The sequence below is a fragment of the Athene cunicularia genome (assembly GCF_003259725.1).
Source record: "Athene cunicularia isolate RWA chromosome 6 unlocalized genomic scaffold, athCun1 chr6_part2, whole genome shotgun sequence".
NCBI classification, from domain to species: Eukaryota; Metazoa; Chordata; class Aves; order Strigiformes; family Strigidae; genus Athene; species Athene cunicularia.
The window spans coordinates 4,635,727-4,651,094 of NW_020799106.1; the positions used below are offsets into that span (position 1 = coordinate 4,635,727).

A 15,368-nucleotide genomic window follows, 5' to 3' on the forward strand; every position below is an offset into this window, starting at 1 on the left:
TACAGGGACATGAACAGGAGTAACTAGGCTTTTGCAAAGCTCTTCTATTCGCGGTCCCTTTCTGCAGCTGAGTTTCAGATTTGCAACAACATTCAGGGAAGGTGCCAAACTCCAAGATAAGAATGTTCATTTAAGTTTTTTTATACTATCCGGTGTCATATATTTCACTTGCTTCTCCTGTAAATCTCTTGCCTAAGTCTAGTACCTGTGGATTTGGAAAAACACAACTTTTTCCAAAGAAGCCAAACCATCAGAGAGGAGGGGAGGGGGGAAACAACCAAGAAAAAAAAAACAACTAAACTACCAAGTGGTTTTGGACACACTAATTGTTAGGCTTATTTATCTGCTATCAATGACCGAAGTACAAGATATTTTCCTTCTTTCAGTATATCATGGCTTGCCATTTTTTGTGGATTTTTCTTTAGTTAAGGCTCTCCATTTGTTACAGTTCTTGGATGTTGCTTTGTCCTGTAAAACTCATTCATTAATTGTGTATTTAAACATCTAGTTGCTGGAAAGCATGGATCCTGTCCTGATTTTCCTGGGGAGCCGCTTTTACAAAGAAAAAAGATCCTTAGTAGTTTTGCAGTATCTTAATGTCTCCATTTCTCTGTCAACATGTAGCATACCAACTACACTTTATCACTTGCATTTTTCAGTTTCAGTTATTTTTTTATATATTTGACTGCTTTGCCTTCCTGATTACAGGTGGCATGCCATAAATATTGTATTCTGCTGACTTCAGTTTCTTTTCTGCCTTCTGAAAGACACGTTTTCCTGAAAATAATGTTTTATCTTTATACATCTGGGTCTTAAGTCATGCCTTAAACTATCAGTGATATTTCTTTTAAGTTCAGTTATATTTTGGTTTCCCTGATTCACTGATTTACTTCTGTAGATGGCACTAGACAAATACTGTTTTGCTTTCCAGATGTTTTTAAAAAATAAACTATGTGGTTTTTGTTTAGTGGAAGTTTTAATCATTAACCTTCAGGTGACTTCCGTGAGAAATGGACCTACCTTTTTTAGAATTTGGCTTTAGCTCTTCAGACCCCCTTTTTTTTTTTTCCTTTTAAAGTTATTCTTATGTTTTTGTATACCTTCTGTTGCATGCTTAACAAATACTCATGCCAAGTCTAACCCCATCTTGCTTTCTTTTAACCTTTCTAGGCCTTATGCTACAATACTAACTGCTGATTTGATTTTTCCACTGAGCTATCCTCAAGGTATTCATTGTATCCAGTAATACTTCATTTAGGAATAAATTGAAACAACTTTTCCAAAATCTCTTGCCATCCTCTGGGTTGTTAGAGCCATGAGAATGTATTTTGGGGCAGCTCTCATAGTTGAGGATTCATTTTGCTCTTCCTTTTGCCCATTTCCCTCCTTCCCTCTCCCCCCTTAGTGTACAATAAAGATGAGAAGCATCATCTAATCTTGAAAGAATGGGTTAAAGACCTGACCCTTATGCTTTTATTAATAAGAAAGCCAGTTCTTCCACCCTACAAATAAAGTATTTAGGTTGTGCTGTGGAACATAAAACTGGTATGCCCTTCAGGCAACCATATAGCAGATATCTTGCCCGTCTGAACACTTCTTTCACATATAATCCAGTGCCATAAACTAAGATATCTCAACATTCTTTAACTTTTACTGCAAAAGCATGAAGATAAATCTCATAAGAAAAGATGCTCTGTAAAAAAAAAAAAGCATTTAAAAATGCTACCTACTACAGGGGAAATTCCTGCTGCCATCTGGTTTAGGCAAAAAATTCTGATCTCACATCCAGCAATAATTTTAACCTGAGGTATAGGAGCAAAAGGTATCAGTTAAGAAGCACAACAGCACACTGCTGACCATCAGAAGCTTGGAAGTAACACAGTAAAAATAGTATCAACCTCAAGAAGAGACTAAAAAGGAAACTTGCTCATGGAACAGAGTCTGACACTCAGGCCTTCATAACCCTGCAGATTCTACTCTAATATCTCGGTATCTTCCTATAGAATATTTGCCGAGGAGCTGTACCACCTTTACCTTGTATTCTTCCTACAAGGTAATAGCACTTTATATGGTTTATAATAAAATACAATCCAAAAATCTGGTGACTACCTATTGCCTATAAGTTTCTTGAAGTGTAAGAGACCCATCTGGAAGAGCTGTTGTTTTAAATGAAAAACAGAAAGCACAGACCAGTGGCTGGAGTGAGAATAACACACCAGAATGTATACTGCAAGAACCTCATATAATGGAAATTTTTAATATTAATGCTGTAAACCGTTGGTAGCAACTGTTCCACTGCAAGCTACCCAGTGGTCTACTTTAAGAAATGGTTTAGAAGTGAGGTGAATACTACATCCACACGAGGGCAAAATAACGTGCAGAATAACTATGCAAGATGAAAGAGCAGGAGGAGAAAACAGAAAGCATCTATGAAAGTTTACCAGAGACCAAAGGATTTAAACCACATGGGCCAGTGTGCTCAAGACTTAATACCAGCCTGCACCTCTTATCTTGATTGGAAAAACAGGAATATTATGTTAATCTGCAGAAACATCTGCTGAATCCAGTTTGTTTCCTTAGCTTTCAGGTTATTATTTATTTAAAAGAAAAAAAAGCGCTATATTTGCTCTTCCAATCTACAATGAAGAAAAGAGAGGCAGGTGCACTCAATTCTGAACTCAAACTAGAGAAAATAGGCTTGTAGGTAATAACAGTGGAAGCATCATTACATAGACATGCCTACTACAAAGTCTGGTTTTACCACAGTGGTGGGAGCCTTGTCTCGGTTTTTCAATAACACCATAATCCATACGGGGCCAGTCGTTTCATCTAAGGACACTGTAAGGTGTGAACCCACAGAGGCAGCAGCGTATCTGTCTGAGTAACGTCACTGGAGGTGCTGAGGTGATGCATCAGGTGAACAGCCAGATCGGTAATAAGCCTCCCTGGAAAAGCTCAACAATGCTGCGTTCAGTCATCTAACTGCTATTAAAGCACAACACAAAACTATTCCATGTTGCACGTGTAACAGCTTGCAGTAGCTCCCGGTCACGAACAAAATTGGCTAAGCTGTGGTGGTTGGGAGCAGCGTTAATTCCTCGCGTCTCTGCGCTGTTTGGGTCCCGACCAGCAGCGCCTTTCTGCTCTGTCACGCTGGCGTTACGTGCGTATCGTCAAGCCGCGCGCTTCAGCTCCAAGTAAGCACGCTAAACAGTTTTAAGACCCAAACGAACCTGACTCAGAGAGGCCTGGGGGAGGCAGCAGGCTGAAATCATGGCTGAAGCCTTTCTGCCCCACTTGGTTGAAATTGTTGGTCCTGGAGTGGTTTGTTTACCAGACCGTTTGTTGTGGTCATCCCTGCTGAGGTAGCTCAGTTGCTGTAACAGCTTGAGCCATGTGGTTTAGGGCTGCCTGTAGAAGCCCAGGTTGGTTTTTTTATTATCAGGGCACTGGAACTGTTCTCATTTAGCTTATAACCTCCAGTTAAGTGTAATGCCAGCCACAGCACTATATAGGACCAAAAAAAGCATGTTACCAAAGCAGCTGGGAACCGTAGGTACACAAAATGGCTCTGACAAGCAAGTTGGAGCATTTAGTGCTGTTATCATACTAAATGGATGAAGAGAATGAGGTTGATTTGATTATGCAGTAGGTAAAAGGATACCACACCTTAATGAACTTGCAGATGATCAGGGAAAGAGCTGCAGCTATGCCTGGATGGGGTTTTGAAGACTCCACCTAACCTGAGCAGCGTGAATGTGAGTTGGTTTCATTCCAGATCTCTTAATTGCATTTGCATGGTGAGGAACGCAGACTAACCATTTTATCTTAAATTTGGAATAGGTTGGGAACACACGTGTAGTCAGCTAGAGCTATTCAGTGAATTAACGTTGGTTGACTAAACAGCTGCTTGCTCGTCCGCCCATATATTTAAATTCTAATCCTATTATTGCTTACAAGCCAGCTGAACTTCAGCATCTTTACAGCTCAATACCAAGTGAGTGAGGAGTCTGTTAATACTGAGATTTCATTCTCATGAGAGTTTCCCATACTTGTTTTGCTCTATAGTCACACTAACCTGTAATTTGCAGCTGAGTCATTGTTCTGTCAACCTTGCTAAGTACAGGCTTTCAAAGGCAGAAAACTGAGCTCACACGTGACTAGTGGTCTTGGTTGAGCAGCCACAGTGGCTTCTGCCATTTTTTGTTGCTCCTTCAGTCAACTCTACGTTTCTCTATAGAATACAAGGAGTATTTTTAAGGGGGCTTGCTTCTGTTGATAAAGCTACACCTTACCAATTTCTTCAGGCTTAGTGGCAAATATATTCCCATTATTTACTATAAGTTATAGTACAACTCTGTTGGTTTTGCTTTTAGTGTAACTGTAAATACAAGCATTTTTGATAGTCACCCTGAGTTTTATTCATCATGATTGCACTTTTTTTAATTTAAAAAAAAAAAAAAAAGGATGACCATAGTTTATTCTTGGACCACCCAGATCAAGTTTGTATTCTCTCTTCATTCCATTTTTCAATGTGTGTGCAGACATATGCATTCAAACCTTTCTAAGTTTGCTATTTCCTGGTAGGAATGGGTTTGGAAGAGACTTCTGTAGGTACAGCACTGACGGTGTTTGTGGGGTGGGGGAAACAGTGGTACAGCACCTCACCCCACCCTTGTGGCCTGCTGCTCTAAACACACACCTGGAAGAGACCTGGCACTCTTCTGTACAATATGCAAGCAATGCAGCGTGCACTTTCTGACTCTCTCTTTCTCCAGATTACATTCTTAGAAAGACAGCCCTGTATCCTTAAGGAAACAAACCCCTAAGTAGATCCCTCACATCTCAAAACAATACCTTCAACTTTGCTTTCAGCAGTAAGAGAGCACAGGTATTGATCCTTCCTGGCAAAGCTAACTGGTATCCACAGTCCATAGCATAAAATAGATGTTGTTAGCAGCAAGCAGTGGTTTTACTTAAAACATTTACAGACTGTTACATTAGACAGAACTTCTTTGCAGTTGGCTTTCCTCAGGCCCCATCATTTTAGCAGCTGTGTTTTCCTTCCTTCATTTGTAACTTTATTACTAAGTAAAGCACTGTAATCTGTGCTTCATAATCATATTAAAATATATCACTTCCTAGAAAAGTCCCTTACAACGAACAAAGGCGGCTGTAAGCTTACCATCTTGTGTAAGGCTTTGTCCAGTGAGGAGTTGTTGCTATTAGGAGAACAAAATAAAACGAACCATACACAAGGTTGTCTCAGCTATAGGAGGACTGCTGCAAATTACTGTTCTTAGGAGAGGGTAATAGACTTACCCTCTTTGAAAGTGAGTAGTGCTACATCTACCATTTAAAAATATTGTAGAATCGAGCAGAGGTTTTTCCCATTACTCTGCTTTCTATAATAGCTAGCCATCAACTGGAATCATACGGGATAAACAAGAGCTTCTCCCTGCCCCCCAACCTAAACTAGGATCATGTGGTGGTAATCCTTTAAGTGGTGATAGTGCACTATCACTGGAGAGAAAAATAGCATTTTTATTTTTCAGTTTGAGCGAGTAGTAAGAGATCTGGCAAATGGGCCTTATGGCTTTGTTTCTCATGGCCTGCAGTCACATCATTGTCTAGTTCATATTTGGAAAAGAAAAAAAAAAAAAAAAAGTTGAGTGTTAATTTTTGGGCTGCTAAAGAAAGCTCTAGGCAAAGAGACCTGCTTTGTTTTTTAGAGGGTTGGTTTGGTTGCTTTTTTTATTCTGTGGCTCAGAGATTATATAGGCAATGATTTGGGCTAGTTGGGTTGAAAAACCAAATAGGAGCATTTCTGTGGAATAGCAATAAAAAATTGACAAATGCAGGTCTCATCCCTTAACATCTCAGCTACAGTTGGAAAGTTTGAGGAAAGCTGTCTAGCTTACCTGCTTCTGTAGTTGATCCAGAGTGGCTTGAGTAACACACACAGATCCCTTAAGAACCAAATATGTCAGAGCAAGGTGAGGAAGCTTTTTAGCTTGGCCATCCTTCACTCACACCTGCTTCCTCTTACAAGAGGCAAGTTGTTACACCTGTCCATTTACCTACTGGGAATTCCTGCTTCTCTGGACTGGGAGGGACATCTGGAAGTAGTTGTTGACCTGCTTCCCCCCTTCAATTCTGTATCTTGTTAATAATGATAATTATTCTTACACCACATGCTACATTTATTTCCAGCACTGCACCTAGCAGAGGACAGACAGATCAGATATATAAACCCACTGGGGTTATGCAGCAGCAGGCTCAAAGTAGTTCTGCTTGAATCTCTTGGGAACCAGCATAGCAGCTCTAGAACTCTTGGTGTAAACACCTTCTTCTAGCATGACATCAGGCCAGGGATCAACTTGAGAGCCCTTTTTTTCACTTTATGATAGAAGACCGACTCTTCTATTGCCAGTTTTATAATGGGATGCGGGCCCCTCTGAGTTCAAAATAGAATTGCTAACAGTGGTTGGATGCTGTGTGGCCAAGTGTAAAAGCACCAAGGATAAACCAGCAGACTAGACAAGAGGTAGCAGCTTATCCACGATACATGGCTATTAAGCATCCAAGTACTTGTGTTACAGCTTCACCACTTGCTGCTAGGGAACGGCACCACTAATTTCTTCCAACTGCTGATGATGAATAATCTGCCATGAAAATGGGAGAAATTCCTTGGTCCTTCCATAATCAACTAATTGGAGCAAACTCTCGCAGGGTGAAATAAATGAGGAAATAGTTCCTTGCCAAGCTGGCGTGAAAACATACAAACCGAGGAGTTCCTCCCCCATGACTGACTGCAGAACACCTAGCATTCTCACACAAGGCTCTGCTGAAACTGGTTTTTCTCTGCTGTGGTTCCTGTTGTTTCCACGGGGGAAGTCTTGCAGAGTAAGATGGCCTGACATCGATATATTCTGATATAGCAACAGCAGGGAAGGCATTCTGACCTTGTGACCAGAGGATCCTAGCTTTTCTTTTTGCTAGCATCTCTGGACTGTTGTTTTCCTAATTTTATTCACAGTCTAACCCAACTTCTTCAGACTGCCTTCAGCTTTACTGGGAGTTAATTGAGAATGGAAATAATTTAATTGCTCAGTCAAATAACAGCTGACTGTCCTCAGATGTTCTGCATGTACTTAAGTGATTTGAGGAAGATCATGCTCCAGTAGTTTAAAACATAAGAAAATAACCTTTGAAAACCATCAGACTCAAATTCTTACATGTAGACACTAATAAATGGAACCAGGCTCCTGGCTTGTTGAATTGCTTTCTTAGCTCTTCTGTCTCTAGCTACCCTGTTTCCTCTTTCCCTGTTTGTTTTTTTTTTTTTTTTAGATCTGCCCATGCAGTTTGCAGAAGCAGCTGTATCAATAGTAATTTACTGAAAAATGGTTTTGCAAGGAGCTTGCTTAGGTGTTTTTATGTCTATGACATGGCTAATTTGTAACTGGATGAGCCGCCATGAATAACCGAGATGGTTCTATATGAGCCAATACCGTTCGTTCATTCCTGTGGGAAATGAATTTATCTTTCTGTCATATGTCATTTGTAGGAGTCCATAGAAAAAGGCCATAAAATAGATGATTTTCCAGTAGAAAAACACTTCCTCTTTTGAGATTGTTTAAACCTCAGAAGAAACAGGGAATGCTGACAGTGCTCTGAGGATTAAATGAAGGTGTAGAAGAATATAACTGAAATATTTATTGTGAAGAATCAAGGAATTGTGAGGTTTTTTAAGAACACTCCATATTAGCATGTGAAATCATAGAAAAGCCAAATGGCTAAATGCAGTGATATAACTGCTAGGGATTCCTTAAGAACAGCCGTTGCCCAGAAGAGTGTTTTCTGTAGAAGTCATTCTCTTCTGTGGTGTCAGAGCTGCTAAAACTCTGGTAGAAAATTGAACTTACTTTAACAGGTGATGTCAATTTGGAAGACAAAGATGACAAAGACCTTGACCCGCATGTCGGAACTTATAATTTAAATAGATACGTTAGTGTAACTAGCATGTTAGTCCTGATAGAATCACGTTACCATCCTGTTTGGGTTATCTGACCTTCGATGCTTCTATCAAGACTGTAGGAGACAGAGAAAAGTGTAATTCTGTAAGGGCTGTAGGAAACCAGCTGTTCTAACATCTGGCTGGTCTGGACAAATGCTCTCATTTTTATGGTGATCCTGGAACACGACTTAGATTCACCAAACGTCTGAAGTCTGATACGTTTTATGCCTTTATTTGGTTGAAGGGAGGGAATAGAGAATTTTTGTGGGTCAGAGCAGAATTAGAGGCAGATTTCAGGCTTTCAGCTCTGTTTCCCCTACAGGTTCAGTCTGTATGGATTTGGGAAAGGCTTTCCTGACAAACAGTAATCTTAAACAAAGAAACAGGCAAACACTTTCTTCAGATTCATGAGTGTCTTGTGTTGTTTCACAGAGTCAGTGTCTGGTACCTGGTGTCTGTTTACTTCACATGCAGCATATGGTGAATCAGTCATGAATAGTCTGTGTTACTGACAGTCTTTGCCAGTTAGTGGTTGTAGCCTTTCATATTACACAGCTTGTCTTGGAGGAAGGACCATAAAATTCATGTCTTGTAGTAACAACAAAATGACTTGCTTTGATGAACGTTGCAGTGCTGGTTGTGCAATACCGTTTCTCACTGAGCATATGCAAATACTTGCATCAAGTGCTTGCTTTCAGCAACATCCTTAGTCTACCTTAGTGGTTTACATTAGTGGCTGACAAATACTAATATAGAGTTAACTGTTGTACAGCAGCAACTTTGATATCTTTACCTATGGCTGTACTGCTTCCATTAACTGGTGTGAACTGCAAACAGAAAGCCCCAAAGATCGTTTGCAATTTCTTCACCCCAGAGGCAAAGCCTCTTGGGCATGGGACAGCAGAAAGTGTCAGCTCAGCTGTAAGCTGCAACATAATTCAAATGTCTTGAATTCTGCCAGGTAAATTGGTCCTAAATACTTACAGCTTCTCATAACTTCTTATGGCCTACTGGTCTTTTTACACGACTACAGTAAATGCCTGCCCGTGAAGGAGAACACGTGCTTTCTGAGGAACAGCTTCAAAAGGGTTTTGTCACGTACACACCGTCTTTGTTGCATTAACAAACTTCAGTTCTTACCTGTACAGTACAGATTCTTGTAAAGTAGTATTAAAGAAGAAAATGAATTATAAAGCTTGGAAGGGAGTGCGAGATCTGAGCCTAAAACCCTGAGATCTGGAATCAGTACAGGTTTCTTGGATGTACTGATTACCTTTTAAAACAGGTTTAACTATTCTTCAGCTAACCCTCATTGATGTAATCCTCTTCTTGTTTTAAGGCTCACCAGCAGAGCAGAAAAGCAGACCGTTTGTTGGCAGCAGGGAAATATGAAGAAGCAATTTCTTGTCACAAAAAAGCTGCTGGTGAGTAGGTATTTCTCACATTCCGGCTCTTAAAATCACTTTCTAGATGTGCATGCTTCATGCAAGTAGAATAGTTACTTGCAAAATTTTTATTCTTAAAATGTGAATTTGTTTTTCAGTCCAGATCAGGCATCCTTTTGGAAACTTACTTTCTAAATGTGAGCAGCTAAAGTCACATGTTTCCAGAGTTGTTTTGATTAGAGATGGTTATCACTGTGAAGGCAGTTCTTGACTCAAGTCAAAGCCAAGACTTTGTGTTTTCTTCACTGCTTTCATAGCTGAAGTCACCTGCTTTCTCTGTTGATAAAGACTTAGACAAATGTTTGCTTACAGAAGTTTACTTCCTAATGTCTGAACCACGACAGCTAAGAACAGGTGGTGAGCTCAGCTTTCCCAGAACACCAGCAAAGCAGCAGATTGTATCGCAAGCCTTGACTCTGAGATGGACAGCCCCTCCTAAGTGAGACTTTGTGCATTTACCTGCCCATTTAACTAGTCATGCTTAGTTATGTGTGTTGGAGTCCGTCAGCTGTCTGCCAGTGCGGCAACTGCTTGGCAGAAGAAGAAAGAGGAGATCTTATTTGGTGCAGCAAGTAGGACGTTTCCATTGACAGGGTTTGTGTGGAGGCAAAATAAGTGGCTACTCCAAACATCGTCACCTAGATACCAGGTGTTCTCACTTTCCATTCATAAATACTAGAAAGCCCCATAAAATGAGAAACTGATCGTTTCTTTGGTATTTATGAACACTCAGAGCAACAGGGGATAGCACCTACATTCTAATATGGTGACTTTTCTTTTTGATTTCCTTCAATTCCTATACCAAGACAAAACTCAGAAATGCATCAAAAGTTTCTTGCTTTTCTTCATGTGATGATTCTATGCCGTTATCTTACATCCTTCTGAATTTGGCTAAGAATTTCTTGTACCTTCTTATTTTCAGCAAGATTTGATCAAAGTCCAAAGTACTGCTCTGACTCTAAGCCAGCACATTTTCTGGTTTGGAGGGGAAGTTGATGAAAAAAGTGGGGAACTGTGGACTATATCCCTCATCAAGAATATAATTCTTGACTTCATGACTTCATGATACTGGTGTGCCATGGGTGTGAGGATTTTACTTACCACATTTTGTCTTAAAATGCTTGTATGTTTTAAAAGTCTGGTCCTTAGCTGTGTTTCATCTCTTCACGGGAAAGTTGTTCTTCTGGGACTTTGTGGAAATGGCCACTGTCCTCCTCTGCAAAACAAGTTGGAACAACCTGAGCCAACAAGAGGCCATGGGAAGGGCGTAGTGTGCATTACACGACCTTACAGTAACTTTTTCAGACTTTTGAAAACCAGCAGGTGTTTCCAGCCACTGTAACTTGGTAAATACTTTGCCTCTGGACTGCTGCTTTTATTGTGGGTATTCAAAATACAGAAGGGCTGAAGCCTTTTCTTAGCCTTTATGGAAACGTTCAGGTTTTGCAACCTTGTCCTAAGTGTTTATCAATTTTCTCTTCTGCAGCATACCTTACCGACGCTATGAAGCTGACCCAGTCAGAGCAGGTGAGACCAGAGTGCAGCAGATGCCAGAATCAGCCACAGCTCTGTTGTGTGCCTGTGTGTCATACTGTGCCCGGACTGATCATCCCCCTCGTGGCGTTAGCCTCAGCATAGTTTACTGAACTCGTGACAACTGCACCAGGAGTTTTAGAAGTGCAGTGATGCTAAGTCTTCCTTGAGAGTTCTTTGAAGTTTACATGGAACAGGGACAAGAGAACCACTAACCCATCCAAAGGCTCTCCAGCAATGGTTTCTAGTCTGCGAGGCATCTTCAAGTAGGTGATAAAACTAGTTTCATATTTAACTTTTTGCTGTGAGGCACTTAAGCTGTTTTGCTGAGACACAAAGCTGAGCATCTCATCTACAGTCTGTAATTTGGGTTTTATTCATCCTTGACTGGGGGATCTCCAGAACAACAACATTTCCTTATTCATTGCACAAATCTGTGAACGTAGTAGTATAGTCTGCTGAGCACTTTTACAGCAGCAGGCTTTGAGTTTAGCCAATATTATCAAAACAATCAACCCTTGGAGATCAGACATCTGTCTTTTCCTCCAAAGGGTCATTCTTGTAGAAAAATGGTACCCTCTTCCTCAGGTGGTTCCAGTGAGTTATTAACCACCATGCCACCATATCTGGCCTTGGAGCACTTTTCTGCTTAGTGTCAGGTGTTATTAATATGTCTACCCAGATACCATCGCAGAAGCACACAAATAGTCTGTATTATTTAGCGAAAGTGTGGCTGTGCATGCCAAACGAATATTTTCCTTCTTGGTGTTGGTCGTAGGTCAGTTAAACTCCTCGTGCCTCCGCTCATAGGTATTGTAGCCTGCTCAGTGACCGAAAAACAAACAGACCAAATGTTAACTCGCTCCTTCACAACACCAGTAGTTAACGCTAAATTTGGGTGATGTATCTGAATCTGTTGCATTTTACAAGCAGACAGCACTTCTTGTTGGATTTAGTATCTGAATAACAAAAGCTCCTCCCCCTCCCTCCGGCATGCTGTGGTTGCTGTGTATGTAAATATTTAAATATTTACATTCATGTAACTTTACATGCGTGAATATTCAGGTGGGATTAGGAATCACCAATTAAATTGTTTAATCTTGTTCTTATTCAGGCTCAGCTATCACTGGAATTACAAAGGGATAGTCACATGAAACAGTTACTGCTCATCCAGGAGAGGTGGAAAAGGGCAAAGAGGGAGGAAAAGCTGAAAGCCCAGCAGAATGCTGACAAGGAAATAGCTGCACATCTTCAGACTTCTTATAAGCAATCTGCTGAAGACTCTGATGATCAAAACGTATTGGTTCCTGTCACTCAGAAATACAGCCCTTCCTCAGAGAAACATCCACAGGATGTTCATGGTGTCTTTGACAGGGACCCGGATACACTATTGTTTCTGCTTCAGAAAAAAAAGGAGCCAGTGGAAGCATGTATTGGGAGTAAAGCTCCAAAAGATGACAAAACTATAATAGAAGAGCAGGCAACCAAAATTGCCGATTTGAAACGGCACATAGAGTTTCTCGTAGCTGAAAATGAGAGATTAAGGAGAGAGAATAAGCAGCTAAAAGCAGAAAGAGCCAGACTCCAAAAATCTCCAGTAGACAAGGAGTTGGATGTAGATGCTGACTTTGTGGAGAAGTCAGAGCTGTGGGGTCTGCAGCAACACTCAGAAACTGCTTCTTCAGCTGCAACTTGGCAGAAGTTTGCAACAACCGGTGGGAAGGCAAAGGACATTCCAATACCCAACCTTCCCCCCCTGGACATCCCGTCCCCCGAACTCCCTCTCATGGAACTCTCCGAAGATATACTGAAAGGACTGATGAATAGTTAAAAACCAGGAAAAGCGCTCAGTGTAGTTACCCAAACTTAAGAAAAGGGAAAACCACCAGGACAATGGTGATCTGAGGGCAGAAACATCTAACACAATCCTACTGTTGGAGAAAAGGCATTAAAGCAACTTTGTTACTGTGAAATACACATCATATCTGATCTACTTCATGAAAGTTAAAGGTACCATAATCGGTATAAGATGGCAAGCTCTTTAGTCTTTCTCCCAATGTTTCAAACCAAATGACTGCCTGGAGAATGTTTCAAGTAACACAATCCTTCAGGGTTTTAAAGTATGCTATATGTAATAGTTATCTATAATGCCATAAATGATGGTGCAGAACCTAACTGTTATGGCTGCCACTTGGCTGCCACTTCATATTGAAAAATGCTTTCTAGCATGAATTTAAACTGTGCATTTCATTATGCATAACTGTTAATTCAGATACAGTGCAATTTATACACCTCCTAGATGGATTTATGTGCCACACACTCTCTACTCCTGACCATGTTAACCTCAAGTCAGGAGAGATTTTAATTTCCATTCTATGAAGGAACCAACTTATTAGTTCTGTTGATGAGTTTTTTGGGGTTATCTGTTTACATAACTAATCAGGGTGCATCGAATCTAGCTATTGGTTTCTGTATAAAGTGACATTGTTTAAAAAAGAAAAAAATCTATACTTAAGGAAAAATACCCTTTTTGTTTTCAGTGATGCATGAATGGAAGTAATTCTAGCTGGCAGTATTTGATTGCAAAATTGTTTACAGCTTAACCTGATTCAAAAAGGATATGGAAATAAAAACGAAGGTGTTTTGACACTAAACGTGTGTTAAATCTCTACAGATGTTGCGGAGTATAAAAAACAAATTAAGATTTAGACTAACAGTGCTAGTACCACATACAACTTCTGTGTTCATCATCCAGCAAATACAGGAAAGGGGTGATGAATTCCAAGGGCCTTGCTTGTTGGTGGGGGACTTGGCTAACAGCTGGCAACTGGCACCTACAGCTCGCTCACGTGCCAGAAGTGCAGCAAGAACACCTGACTGGTGTGCAAATTCTCCCCTTACCTCTGTATACCTGGTGTCTCCCATGCTAGCTTGAAGGAGAGTAGGCACTGGAGGCTAGAAAAAGCCTGTGGAAACAAAGGTAAGACAAGTTCATCAGAGGATGCCTCTTGTGCTGAATTGTAACAGGAAACTACTCTTGGTGGGGGGGAAAAAAAAAAGTTATAAAAGTTGGAGCAGTTTAGGACGTGGCCCTACAGAACAGCTGCGATGAGGTACCTGCTCCGGGTCAGCCCCAGGTTGTGGCTCCCACAGAAAGGCAAAGCACATTCTCCACTGTCACCTGGCTGGCTGTTACAGGGACCAGGCAGCGGAGCACGGTGCTTCTATTCATGTAAAAGTAAAGCAAAGAAAACAGTATGAGCGCACAAGAAGGAAATAGAATTGTTTAAGCAACTATCTCATGTCAGTGCCAGGGATGACAGCCTGGGGCTGGTTTAGCCACAGACAGACACTTCAGCTCTTTCTGCAAACAGCAGCTGTAGGAGAAGGAAGTCGGTTTTAACCTCTGCTGGAGAGCCAGGAGTCTTCAGAGAGGGGGTAGGGGAATTGCAAGCTCTACCTGCTGTTCTTAACACCGACCCTTCATATAAAGCTGCGTGAACAAACCACCAGATCCAAATGCGCCTGCTCCTCTGTAGGAATGTAGCCAAGGCGGGGCAAAACTCCACGCTGCTACCTTTGAAAGGGGTGTTAAAACTTTTCTCTCTCCTGCAGTGCAAATGTTCGTTTGCTCTTGCAGTCTGCCTGCTCAAGGCGGGACTGCTGCTGAGCTCACACCGCGGGCAGCACGGCCTAGCACGAGGCTCCCGCTCCTGTGAGCGATGCGGAAGGAGAAGGGGCGCAGCATTCTCTTTGGTGGGGCAGGACCGCCGGCGTCGCACGGGTGGGACGTGGGTGCCTGGGTGACACAGACCCCGTCCCGCGGCCCCCGCTGAGCTCCCTCGCCTGCCCCGGCACAGCTCGCCCAGCCACAGGGCGGGAGCGGGGCATCACCCCGGCCCTGGCAGCGCGGACGGTTACAGAACACCCTGCAGCTGAGAACCCACCGAGCAAGGACCCGTCCTTACAGAATTCTTTATCGCCCAGGGAAAAAGCTAAACGTATACAATCAGATTAAATACTTCAGTATTTCCAAGTACGGAATCCTCCGCTCTGAATCCAGAGCTTGGCAGAGTCCATCTGCAGGATGGCAGGTGCATCGGGCCGCCAGAGGACAAGTTCGACCTGCGCAGTGCTGAAGCTCAGGCAGCTCCCCAGTGGCTCCCAGCAGTCGGTTTACGCCCCAACAATTTGAAACCGCTCCGCGGGATCCCAGCCCCTCCGCGGGTTTGGGTTCTGGCCCCTGAAACGGCAACAAGAAACACCCGCCTGCGCCTCCGGCCGCGCCGCGTTTCAGTTCACACCCCGGAGCGATTTTCTTTCTCCCTCCCCTCCACCGCCCCCCCAGGACGGAGCCGCCGGCCCTACGC

At 42.0% G+C, this 15,368-nt stretch overlaps 1 protein-coding gene across 2 annotated transcripts; it reads left to right on the top strand.

Annotated features, from left to right (window-relative positions):
• Positions 1–1,144: 1,144 nt before the first annotated feature.
• Positions 1,145–13,641, top strand: NRBF2 (nuclear receptor binding factor 2). 2 transcript variants are annotated; one of them, XM_026852014.1, is made up of 4 exons: positions 1,147–1,226; positions 9,360–9,444; positions 10,952–10,992; positions 12,113–13,641. In XM_026852014.1, the coding sequence occupies exons 3-4, from the start codon at positions 10,969–10,971 to the stop codon at positions 12,827–12,829; spliced, it is 741 nt and encodes a 246-aa protein (XP_026707815.1). In that variant the 5' UTR covers positions 1,147–1,226; positions 9,360–9,444; positions 10,952–10,968; the 3' UTR covers positions 12,830–13,641. The 2 variants fall into 2 exon arrangements, with proteins under 2 accessions (XP_026707814.1, XP_026707815.1); XM_026852013.1 differs by lacking the exon at positions 10,952–10,992 and having other exon boundaries at positions 1,145–1,226.
• The last annotated feature ends 1,727 nt before the right edge of the window (positions 13,642–15,368 follow it).